The 11,604-nt window shown below is 40.3% G+C and overlaps 3 protein-coding genes across 8 annotated transcripts in view; 2 read left to right on the top strand and 1 right to left on the bottom strand.

Annotated features, from left to right (window-relative positions):
* The window catches only part of LOC126385833 (transcriptional regulator QRICH1-like), a 9,191-nt gene extending 6,170 nt beyond the window's left edge, over window positions 1-3,021 (top strand). For 4 of the 5 annotated variants that reach the window (XM_050037844.1, XM_050037842.1, XM_050037841.1 and 1 more), the window contains 3 exons: window positions 659-822; window positions 909-999; window positions 1,820-3,021. In XM_050037844.1, the coding sequence (XP_049893801.1) occupies window positions 659-822; window positions 909-999; window positions 1,820-2,003 (439 nt within the window). In that variant the 3' untranslated portion in view covers window positions 2,004-3,021. The remainder of the gene's footprint in view (window positions 1-658; window positions 823-908; window positions 1,000-1,819) is intronic. The other variant, XM_050037843.1, reaches the window with a different exon arrangement.
* On the bottom strand, window positions 2,983-8,314 carry LOC126385834 (pseudouridylate synthase RPUSD4, mitochondrial-like). Its single transcript, XM_050037846.1, has 6 exons — window positions 7,766-8,314; window positions 6,673-6,880; window positions 6,477-6,570; window positions 6,182-6,332; window positions 6,005-6,102; window positions 2,983-3,415 (listed from the first exon to the last, which is right to left on the bottom strand). Exons 1-6 carry the CDS (start codon window positions 8,196-8,198, stop codon window positions 3,212-3,214), a joined length of 1,188 nt encoding a protein of 395 aa, XP_049893803.1. The 5' UTR covers window positions 8,199-8,314; the 3' UTR covers window positions 2,983-3,211.
* Window positions 8,315-8,680: 366 nt separating this feature from the next.
* LOC126386231 (WD repeat-containing protein 82-like) overlaps window positions 8,681-11,604 on the top strand; it is a 19,588-nt gene continuing 16,664 nt past the window's right edge. Inside the window, exons 1-4 of one of the 2 annotated variants that reach the window (XM_050038436.1) lie at window positions 8,681-9,175; window positions 9,376-9,476; window positions 9,591-9,657; window positions 10,859-10,958. In XM_050038436.1, the coding sequence (XP_049894393.1) occupies window positions 8,988-9,175; window positions 9,376-9,476; window positions 9,591-9,657; window positions 10,859-10,958 (456 nt within the window). In that variant the 5' untranslated portion in view covers window positions 8,681-8,987. The remainder of the gene's footprint in view (window positions 9,176-9,375; window positions 9,477-9,590; window positions 9,658-10,858; window positions 10,959-11,604) is intronic. The other variant, XM_050038435.1, reaches the window with a different exon arrangement.

Genomic DNA, 11,604 nt, shown 5'->3' with positions numbered 1-11,604 from the left:
GTCAGTGTGCGGGCTGGAGATTGGTGGAGCAGAGAGGGGAGGGGGTCCCCGCTAGGTATTGTAAACGAGTATGTGTGTAAAGTTATGAAGTGTGTCTGTTACGCTAGAAGAGTCAGAGTTTGGGACGGAGTCTTTTACACCCTGGAGTGTTACCGGAGTTTCTGGAGTGCTCAAATAAACGGGCCTTTTTCCCGAACACTCCTCTGGTCTCCTGCTTGTGAGGGATTCATTACAATGTCGTAACATGGTTTAGATTTTTAAATAAACATTCACCTCATCGCTAGATAGACCTACTCCTGAAAAAGTCGTGTGCAAGGCTTTTTGTCCCTACGAGGCCACCGTCATTTACCCGACGGTAGGGGTGAGCGAGTGAGCCCTGCAATCTAGAATTTGACCACTGATGTCACTGTTTTCAACCTATTTTACACACTGGCCCTTTAACACACAAAGACTATGTTTGGTGTGTTTAGGAAATTTGAGTCTAAAAAAGAACGCAATTTTGAAATGGAAATTGTGAAGGAACCCTCTAAGTATACTTTAAGAAATCCTTACTTTCCTCAGACTTAAATTCAAATTCAGTTACTGGCACAAACAAAGACATGCATTTAAGATGTAATTACTGCGTATGGTAAAAAAAAAAAATATTTCTTTGTCACAGGCATTTCCACCTGATGACACCAGAACAGCACATGAAAGTAGCTTTCTCCAAAGTCCTGAGGCACACGAGGAAGAACCCCACCAATGCCAAGGACAAAGCAACCAGTATCCGCCTTCTCAAAGGACAAGGTCCTCACAGCGCAGCACAGAAAGGTGCTCAATACAGTAAGCGTTACGGTGAAGTCTTTCTATGAGTCACAGCCTTTGACAGTAGACGTTACTGACCTGTTGCTGTGTGACGTCTGTTTTAGGAAACGATGACATGTACGAAGAGCAGATCGAGGATCCTGAGAATCCTCTTCGCTGCCCCATTAAACTTTACGACTTTTATCTCTTCAAATGGTGAGTGACTCTTGATCCCATGAATACTGTGTGACTGAATACTTTGGTATTTTTAAACCTGGACCCTATTGTCCCATGTTTTTGTGTCTAAGTGACTAATGGAGACAATTTTTAGAGTGAAAAAGGGTGCAATGTAATCCCTACAGGCAATTGTGGCTAGTCAATGTATGTCCATTAAAAGTTCTTGTATTTGCCACTGACAGGCTCAGATTGTTATTGTAAGTGTCTAAAAACACTATGGAAAAGACCCTACAGAGAAATTAAACATTTTTCCTCACCTTTCAGTGGTCTGTTACTGTGACAGTCGCACTCAAGGAGAAGTCTTGTTTTAAAATCTCATGAGATGTGACTTGTTGGAGGAAAAACAACAGGGGAAATGTAGGTTAGAGTTGGAGAGAGGACTGCAGGGAAGAGTTTGTTGTGTATAGTACAGAAAGTGTTGCTCAGTGTTTTCAGTGTCATGGCTGAATATTTCCCTGATTTTGACAATGTTGAAAAGTCCATGAGATTTCAAAACAAGACTTCTCCTGGTTACACACACTGACAAACAGACTGGATCAGGAAAAGGTGAGAAAAAGCTTTTCATTTTTCTGTAGGCTCTTTCCTAAAATGTTGTTAGATACTTATAAATACAATCTGAGCCTGTCAGTGGCCACAACGGTCTCTCTCAGTAGTGGACCAGTTTTAGAAATTGTTGTCTCCATTAGTCACTTAAACACAAAAACATGGCAAAATAGGGTCGAGGTTGAAAATACCAAAGTCTCCCTCCAAGTGCATGTATATATACCTCGAAAATACTTACTCCTCTTTTCTTTTCCAGTCCTCAGAGTGTTAAGGGACGTAATGATGCATACTACATGACTCCAGAGCCTGTCGTTGCACCAAACAGTCCGATGTGGTACTCCTCTCAGCCCCTCACGAGCCAGCAAGTGGAGCACGTGCTGGCCCGTATCCTCGTGGTCCGAGAGATCCAGGATATCATCAGCCGTCATGAGCTGAACTGAGCGGGACTGGTCGGACTCATGGGAACTTTTTCTCCAGTCACTGATTGTTGACTATGCAGTATCCATCCTGACTCTATAAACCTCAGTGACCATCATCTCAAATCAAATGGAACAATCATCATTTCTCCCTGAGGAGTGCATCATCAAAGCAAAGATTTTTTTTTTCCTCTTACATTTTGTTTTCAGCTGATGGGTTGGACGGTTCTTTCTCTTGACTACCTTTGTAAGCCATTGCCTCTGTAACCTTTAAACTGGCATGTAAGGGAGGCTTTAGTCTCACCACTGCTGGACTGTGATCGACCTCCTGCCCTCTGAGCTCAGCAGAGGTGGTACATCTTCCTGTAAAAGTATCAGTATGATATGAGGATATTTAACCATTCACTACTTAACCTCACAGACTGTTTACCACATCTTCAAAGTCCCACTATGATACATGACATCTTAATGGACAATGACAGGGACCACTGCTCACAACTCTTTTTGTATACTGACTGTATTTTGGATCACGTATTGTTACGTTCAAAGCTGAAGAACTTGTGCCTGTTTTCAAAAACGACGTCATAATTTATGCTTGTGGATTATTGGAGTCGAACCTCAGATATATTCACAAGGTCAAAGTGCTATATAACGTAGTCATTCAGGAGATTGGAAATATTTTTTCTCAGGTCAAAGCTAGTGATTTAAACACCCATCGAGGACTTTTGCCAACATATTCCTGTATGTATGTACAGTAGGTGATTAAACAGGACGTGCAGATGGGAACACCTTTGTTTAGCTAACACAGTATCAGTCCTTGTATCAAAAGTCATGACAAGCAATTCAAGAACAGAGAGTATTCAGCGCTGTGTTGTCTGTGGAAATGCAACTGACATTTGAAATGAGGATTAGTTTTGGGCCTTCTTAAAAATGCGTCCGTAGCCTAGCGGTGCCTCCTCAGAGATGACATGTACATACATTGACAAAAACAGTGATGATACAGTCCTGCTTCATTTGTTTATTACTAAAAATGAGTTGTATAGCACTGTACAGTCATTTTCCTTTTGATAATTCTACATAACCTCACAGTAACCAAGCTTGAGCTCCCATTTAACTTTTAACGGGACACATAATATACTTTGTGATGTAGTCTCAATCCGTCACAGCTGATTCCAACGACATTTCAACGTCACTTGGATTGCAAAGAATTCAACAAAAAAGGAACGATGTGGTTATTTATCGTCCTCCTTATCAGGCAGTGTTAAATTCAGTCGATGCAACGCTTGTGAGAAGTATTTAGGCAAGGGACACGACACGCTGATGTTGGCTTGTTTGGCTCCTAGAAGCGTCAGCTGTCGAGCGTGCACGTGAAGAGGAAGATGGCGGATCTTGCTCTGTTCCAGTCCGAGCTTTCCCAGCACACGCTCTGGTAATTTCTGTGCAGCGAAAAGAACAAATGCGTGAATTATTATAGAAGATACAGATTCTTAGTGACAGACACTGAGCTCTTGCAGACATGTCGGTCCTCCTATCCATGTTTGTATATATTTAATAATATTACCAAGTGCAAGCACCAGAAATTCAACTTCCACACTTGACATGTTGGTGAATTAAAGCACGATCCAGCAAATTAAAAAGGCACTGTTTGGATGCCAACAGGGTAGGTTTGAGGATCAGTAAGACCATAAAAGTTACTAGTTTTCTAAAGTCCACAACCTTAAAGATACGCTGGATTTGACTAAAAAACAATGTATGGACTCATACAGAGGTAATCCCTCTCAATCATCACTTATGACCCACTAGAAGTGTGCGGTGAAACTCTGCCCTCTGTATTTTCTGTGTTAGAGGCGTTTATGGGTGCTCAGGTGAGGTTGGGGCTTTAGGAAAAGGTAGTGACCGGGTACCAGACCGTAAGCAGCAGGCATCCAAGAGACACAGCACCAGAAAACATGCAAATATAGCGAGGCTAAATGCCAGAAGAGAGTGAATCTGAGGTTGGCTTTCACTTTCACTTGTGAGTATGTTAAACAGTCACTGACTATCCTGACTTTTAAGGCAGGACAAGTAGGATTATCCTAAAAATAAAATATAGAATCATACAAAAATAATCTCTCAATCATCACCTATGACAGAGAAACTGCCCTCAGCTTGTTTTTTTCCCGATTTTGTTGTGTTAAAGGACGTTTCAACTTTTAGGCAGTGGTGTGTAACCCTCAGGCAGCATGCAGGGTGTGCCACATCATAAGCACGCATTAATAGAGCTGGGCCAGCTTTGAATGCTGTGTTTACAAACTGCAACTGACAATTCCTACTTATTCTGCCTTCAAAGTGGTACAATAAGACCTAATCAAAATATTTGCTAAGTAGGAGGGTGATGACATTGCAGGATGGCGGCTGGCTCGTCCTCAGCCCACAGTTTGACAGTTCACATTTCAGTTCATCAATGAGATACGAAGGCCATATCTGTGACATATTTCACTGTAACCTCTTGATCTGAAGTCTAACCATAGACTTTAAAACTGAGGCTGACGTAGTCACCATGACATCACCCACTAGTTTGTAGACTACCGTTTTGAGCTATTGCCATCTTGGTTATTGTGAGCCAGAAGCTACAATATTTGGACGAGAGGGTGGCTCTGACTAAGAGGACACTGCGGTGGTAGGGATTTGTCGATCGCAAGGCAACAACGCCTTACAGTACACCCTGCTTAATCGTCTCTTTTACTCTAAATAAAACCGTGACTTTCAAAATGAACATAATGTGGTATTGAAGAAGACTCAAAACTAGCAACTGAGACTATGAACTCGTTAGGAAAATGTTGACATGTTGAGGTAATAAATCAAGTTAGAAGCAGGGTCATTTTCTCATAGACTTGAATACAATCTGACGTTTTTTGCAACCAGTGGAGTCGCCCCCTGCTGGCCATTATAAATGCAGGTTTAGTAAGCATAGAGTGGCCTAGGGATGATGTTCCTCTGTAGGCCGATGCAGAAGTTAGCGTTACACTGGTTCCCTCATCAGAAAGCCTGTGGGGCTTGTTCCACTGGATTTTGGATTATTGATAATTAGCTCCATGGCAAACAAACATTTATGATACTTGCATGTTTTGTTCAGCAAGATCATCTTCACAAATGAAGATGACTGTCATAATTACTGAAGCCTAAATGCAATTGCCAGAGGTAAAATGCTAATGCCAGGCTATAAATGAACTACACTACAGTCGCATGACCTAAAGCTACCACTATGACAAGACTGTTAAGCCCTGTTTGGCGCGGCTTGTTGTGATGTAGTTTCCTTTAGCCACTTGTTAATAACTGCCTTCTTTAAGACACATAAAAGCTTCAAAATTCACGAGTGGGGTGTTTACCTAGGTATTTTACGTTGTATAACAAAATGTGAAAGTCTCTGTGTGAACCACAGACCTTATTTCAGGAGTCTAACCAAAAACACATTCAAAAAACCCACTGACTTTGACACGAGGAAACTGAGTGGTTAATTGCTAACTCATTCCCAAGTTTTAGGAGTCATTCCGGGGGCACTGTATTGGCTTTACTTTTCAGACCCAGGGTCTAACTCCTTGGGTGTAGCAACATAAAACCACACGGGCTACTTCTCATATTCAGTTTCTGCCGCCAAAGGCAAAAGAGAGAACGAATATGGCACATGAACACAGGGCTGTCAGCAGCTAATTAAGTAATGTCTTATCTGACTAATCTTGGTTGCGACTGCCCCATCTCGCCTGTAGAATAAGTGTGTCTTACACAACTCAAGGTGATGGAACCATCATGCACATCTAACTGGGATATTTTCACAGGCATACACTTTGAAAAGGAATATCTGCAGCTTGATGCCACAGTATGCAGAGTACAGCTTTAACACCAGATAAGCCTCAGTTTGTCAAAAAGCAGCTGATAATATACCACTCTTGCTTAAGTATTATTTGATGGAAGTGGTATGCAGCCAATACTCTTGGCATTTGCCACTTGTTAACACACTCCTGTGATACACTGTAAAGATATTTTACCTGAGGTGCCAGTTTGCTCCAGTGGGAATATTTGTGGTCACCAAGAATGGGGCATGTCAGAGCGAGTGCCATGTGAACTCTCATCTGGTGCTTCACTCCTGTCGACACAAGGAATCAGACATGTAGAAAAATGCGTCTTCGATAGAAACGTAACCAACTGAACAGTCGTCTTCTTACCAGGAAAAGGCTGGAGCTCCACGAGGCTGCAACCACTGCTGCTGTCCAACACTCTGTACTTGGTCACTGCAGCGTGGGCTTGCCGATGGGCGCGGACTTTGGTCACACCGTCGCCTGCATCATTCATTCTGTAAAGAGGACTTAGACCCATCTGAGATTTAAAAAAAATAAAGTTAATATGAATAGGTTTACAATAACATCAAAAGTATTTAGTGTATAACATGAAACATGGAAAAGAAAGCATCTCTAACAACAACTAATTATAAGAGCATCAAAACCACAGAAGAAGAGACACCTTGTAGTGTGGCTTAGAACCTGTGACCTCTCTCTCTATGATGGGGATGTCAATCACTCCTTCAGATGGAACAGGCACACCGACTGTGATAACCCTGAGGAGGAACAGTACACACATGAACAACTGAACAACATGTTAACTGCAGCATGAGGTGCGGCAGTATGGACGCCTCTTCTATCCCCTCGCCGTATCTTACCAGTACTTTCTCTGCACTTGGTTATTTCTTTGAAGGTTGAGGATGTGCTCCACTACTTCTTCCCTCCTGGCCAGCAGGAGAGCTCCTGTCGTTTCCTTCTCCAGCTTCAGACAGGGGAGCAGCTGAGAGTCAGACTTGATCTTCAGCCCATCCATCATTTGGGCGAGAACAGGAAGCACAGAGGAGATGGACATGACCCTGGAGTCATCTGAGAGCCACAGCAACAGAAACAAATGTGCATGCAATAAGGTCCAGATACTCCAACTTCAGCATGATTTGAGATTTCTGACTCTAGTTTGTAGTTAACACCTATTCCAGTGCTGATACTGCAATACCACAATGTGTGTAATCACCATCACTGGAAGAGAATCCAACCATAAATCAGCCGATTAATATTAATGGCCAAAGTCTTCTTACTATCTGTATGAACACATACAGTATGTTATCAGATAAACAAATAAAATTGGGTCTTCAATTTAAGATGTTTTTCATAATCAATAATAATCTTTTGGTCTACAAAATGTCAGAAAATGGTTGAATAAAATGTTAATGTTAATCTGCAACAATTTTAATAATCATTTGATCCCTTATACGTAATATTTGCTGGTTCTAGTTTATCAAATGTGTGGCTTTGCTGTTTTTCTGCGTTGTATTTCATTTAAAGTTGAATGTCTGACTTGTGGACTTGGCAAATAGGACATCTGAATATATGGTGGGTCTCTTATGATGGGTATTCTTCTTTCTTCCTTAAATTTAATGAACTGAATTAAAAAGATAATTGACAGCATAATTGATCACAAAAATAATCAGCAGTTGGGTAAGTCCAAAACAACAGAGATGCTAGAAATGATGACATATATGAAACTGCAACCAAAGTAGTAGTTGCACTTTATTTGAATGGGAAAACAGATAATTGGGTATTTTTTTTCTTTCAATCATCTAATTGATTAATCAACTACTCGTTTCAGCTCTAAAGAAATAATTGTACAAGCATGATCTTATTTTTCTTACCAAATACCATAAAACAAGCTCTGTTTTACTGAACTCAAAACTAAATCAGTGTAAACATCAGTAATGTTAGCTGTTGGTTTACCTCTGACAGGAACACCATAAGGTTTGTTGATGACAACCACATCTTTGTCCTGGTACAGCAGGTTTCTGTGCAGGTGTTTGGCCAGCACGTTGGGATGAACATTTTGGAGCTGCAGACTGAACCGTTTCAGCTCCATCACCCTCTTCTGCTGCCCGGACAGCTGAGGCTCCTCCGTCTGAGGCTTCGTCTTCTCCTGCTGAACCTTCCGGGCCAGGTCGATCGCCCTCAGGCGGGGTTTCTCTCTCGTGTCGGAGCCTAGATCGGAACCTGGATCGGAGCCTGGAGCCTGTTTAGCGGCGGTGGTGTTGCTCCGGCTGAGGGACGGAGCTGCCTCCGGACACCGGCGCCAGTTTTTCCGCGGTCTGACCAGAGAGGAGACGGTGTTCAGGCCGGACCTCCAGATACTACAGGCTATTCTTCCACAGCTGTTCATTGTGGCGTTTAATTTTAGCTTGACAGTTTACATTAGCTTGAAGTTACAAACATAAACTCCAGAGGACACATGTTCTCCGTTTCCGGCTTTCGACTTCCGGGTCGCGCCTTTCAGAATAAATGCACACAAGCTTTATTTTCCACACAATTTAAAAAGCAAGACCAATAATTTAGTAATTTTAGTAGTGGTTTTAGTGAAACTTACACTCGTCCAGTTAAACAAGTGTCTCTTTTTGGAGTGGTGGTTGATATAGATTGTACTGAACGTCATAAAAATATGACCTGCAATTTTTCTTCACGTAACAAAATTGTCAAACTGCTCTAAAAATGCGCTTTCATAAAAAAAAACGAAGGACCAATTGATGGCAGGAAAAAAACATGTGACCCTTAAAAAAACAATTGTAATCTGAAAACAGTGTAACTGTAGATGAAGCAACAACTTCCGGTAGCGGTGTGTCGTATTTCCTTTTTCTGTTAATAGGTATGCTCGTTTATCACCACTTCCCGGTTTCCTGAAGCAACTAAATGTAGTGGTGACTTAATAGCACCGCCCACCTGGTAGATACCTACATTCAAACCAAATGCATTATTGTTACCGCAAGTTCCTCTATGGCTGCATATTGGAATTATACACACAACGTCTGGTTTTATTGTTGTTTTTCTGTAAAATGTAAGATTGTATTTCGCGTCAAGGCTCTGAAACGATATTGCTCATGCTTTGCTCGACCAGAAACGACTCGCAGACTTCGTTAAATCAGACGGAGAGGTTCACATTTTGGTTTTACAGAGTATGTTTTGTATGGAAAAAGCTGCAGACATGAGGATCACAGACAGCGTGTTGCGAAGTTTCAGGGTCGCGAGAACATACCGAGAAAACTCTCAGAAAGTAAACTGCGTGGACTTCAGCCCAAATGGTGAAAATGCGATATCGAGCAGCGACGACGACTGTATTGTGTTGTATGACATCAGAGAGGGGAAGTAAGTGGCCAGTATCACCACATTCACAAACAAGAAGTAACTGTGTAATGCATGCTCAAAATATATGAAAATAATGATCAATTTCCATATCTTAATTGTTTAAATATATTTAGATAACCTGGCCAATTGAATGTGTTTAGACAATGGCAGTACATGTTTATTACTGTTCAAAATTGTTTAAATATTCTGTCCCTTTTCAGACCTAAAAGAACCCTGTACAGTAAGAAGTATGGAGTAGACCTCATCCGCTACACACATGGAGACACACAGACAGTGGTCTACAGCTCTAACAAGCTAGATGGTAATAACTCAGCACTGACAGTCAGCTGTTGGCACAAAGCACTAAACACACACATACACCAAAATACCAGTATAGAACAAATATGTGTGCTCTGATATGTTTTGTGTCTTGTAGATACTATCCGATACCTGTCACTCACTGACAACCAGTACATCAGGTATTTCCCAGGTCACACTGCAAGGTGAGCAACAAATGTTGTGTTCTGTGTTTAGATGTGAGCAAAGTAGTTTATTTCAAATCACAAAGCAATTATGACTACAAAGTGTGCACACTAGGTGGAAATCTACCATCAAAGTAGATGCACATTAGGGCTGCATCTAACAATTATTTCTGTAATGGATAAATCAATGACTCAATCATCTCACTAACAATAATTTTCTCAGTTGAATTATCTGTCGATTATTTTTTCTCGATAATCAAATAGTTGTTTCATCCCTAAAATGTCAGAGAGTGGGGGAAAATGTCCATCAGTGTTTCTCAAAACCCAAGATGATGTTCTCAAATGTCTTGTTTTGTCCACAACCCAAAGACATTTAGTTTGTTTTCAAAGAGGAGTAAAGAATGCAGAACATAGTCACATTTAACGAGGTGGAATCAGAGAATTTGACCCTTTTCCTTCCTGAAGAATAAGTCAAACCAAATTATTGATTATAGAATTAGTTGGTGATTAATATAATCGATTGTTTGATTAGTCATTGCAGCTCTATATATCAATTAATCATTGGTCTTCAAAACATCTAAAAATGACCATCACAAATTCATGTTATCAACTGCCTTCTTTTTTTTTTTTTGTCCAACCAACGGTCCAAAACTCAAAATCTTCAGTTTACTATAATGTAAATTAAGGAAAAGTAGCATATCGTCACATTTTAAAGGGATTAAACAAGAAAATATTTAGATTTTTTTTAATCAAAAAATTGACATCAATTTTTGTTTGATTATCAAAACAGTTGCTGATTATTTTTCTGTTGATTGACCATTTGATAAATGAACTTATTATTGCAGCTCTAATGCAAATCCTGTATTTTGTAACACTTATTTACTTGATGATGTGCAAACCAAGACGAAACAATATGCATTTACACATGATCTCAAAATGTAGATTTTTATACTTCCTTCAACTTTTTTACGCTAATATGCTTATAACAAATTTGAGGGAAAATGTGTGCTCATGTTTTTACTCAGTGTTTGACAAATACACAAAGTTTTTTTGTTAAATTGTATTTCTGAACAGCATAAACACAGAGTATGAGCATGTTTACCTCTTTCACGACTACAAGTTTCACTTTGTCTTATCTGGTCTTTTCTTGTCTTGTTTTACCCTCTATAAAATGAAGGTTAAAGTTTGTTTGTTTTGTGACTTCTTTTTTTTGTTTTTTAAGAGTTATCGCTCTCTCCATGTCACCTGTGGATGATACGTTTATCTCGGGCTCGTTGGACAAAACGATCCGGATCTGGGATCTGCGTGCTCCGCACTGTCAAGTGAGTAGTCAGGCTGGAAAATGACACTTCCTCTGCTCTCTGTAATCAGTTACTCAAGTGTATAATTACAACTGCTGCTGCTAAAGCTGTTAACTGCTTTAGATCAGGATGTTCCGGATTAATGCACCTGAAGGGACTGTACGTAACTTAATTACCAAACCCCCTTTAAAGAAGCACTTGTCCTTTGACCACTGGGTGTCCTCAGACACTGTCTGCTGTCTCAACTGAAAGATAATGCTGTCAGATATTATACTGTAAACAAAGGAGGGAGAGACATAAACGTGAGCACTGAAAGACAGAAAATGCAGTTATTAAAGATGGAGTAGGCGGAAATCTGAAAAAGGCAAAAAAAGAAAACTGGCAGAATTTGAAAATCCCCTCCTCTCTGCCCTAAGCTCCTCCCACCAGACGACCACGGGCATCAGAATCAGAATCAGAATCAGAAATACTTTATCGATCCCCGAGGGGAAATTATTTATGTTACAGGTGCTCCTTGCAAGAGAGGAAAGATACGTGAAAATATAAGAAATTTAAACAATAGTATTAACAAATATATAGTTAAATAAACACAAATTATTAACAAACATAAACGTAAATAAATATATATATATACATATATATATTGTAAACTGAACAAGATTATTTA

The sequence above is a fragment of the Epinephelus moara genome, chromosome 24 (genome assembly GCF_006386435.1).
Source record: "Epinephelus moara isolate mb chromosome 24, YSFRI_EMoa_1.0, whole genome shotgun sequence".
In the NCBI taxonomy this organism is placed as follows: domain Eukaryota; kingdom Metazoa; phylum Chordata; class Actinopteri; order Perciformes; family Serranidae; genus Epinephelus; species Epinephelus moara.
Note: the sequence above shows the minus strand (reverse complement) of the source record. Positions and strands in the feature narration are given on the sequence as shown.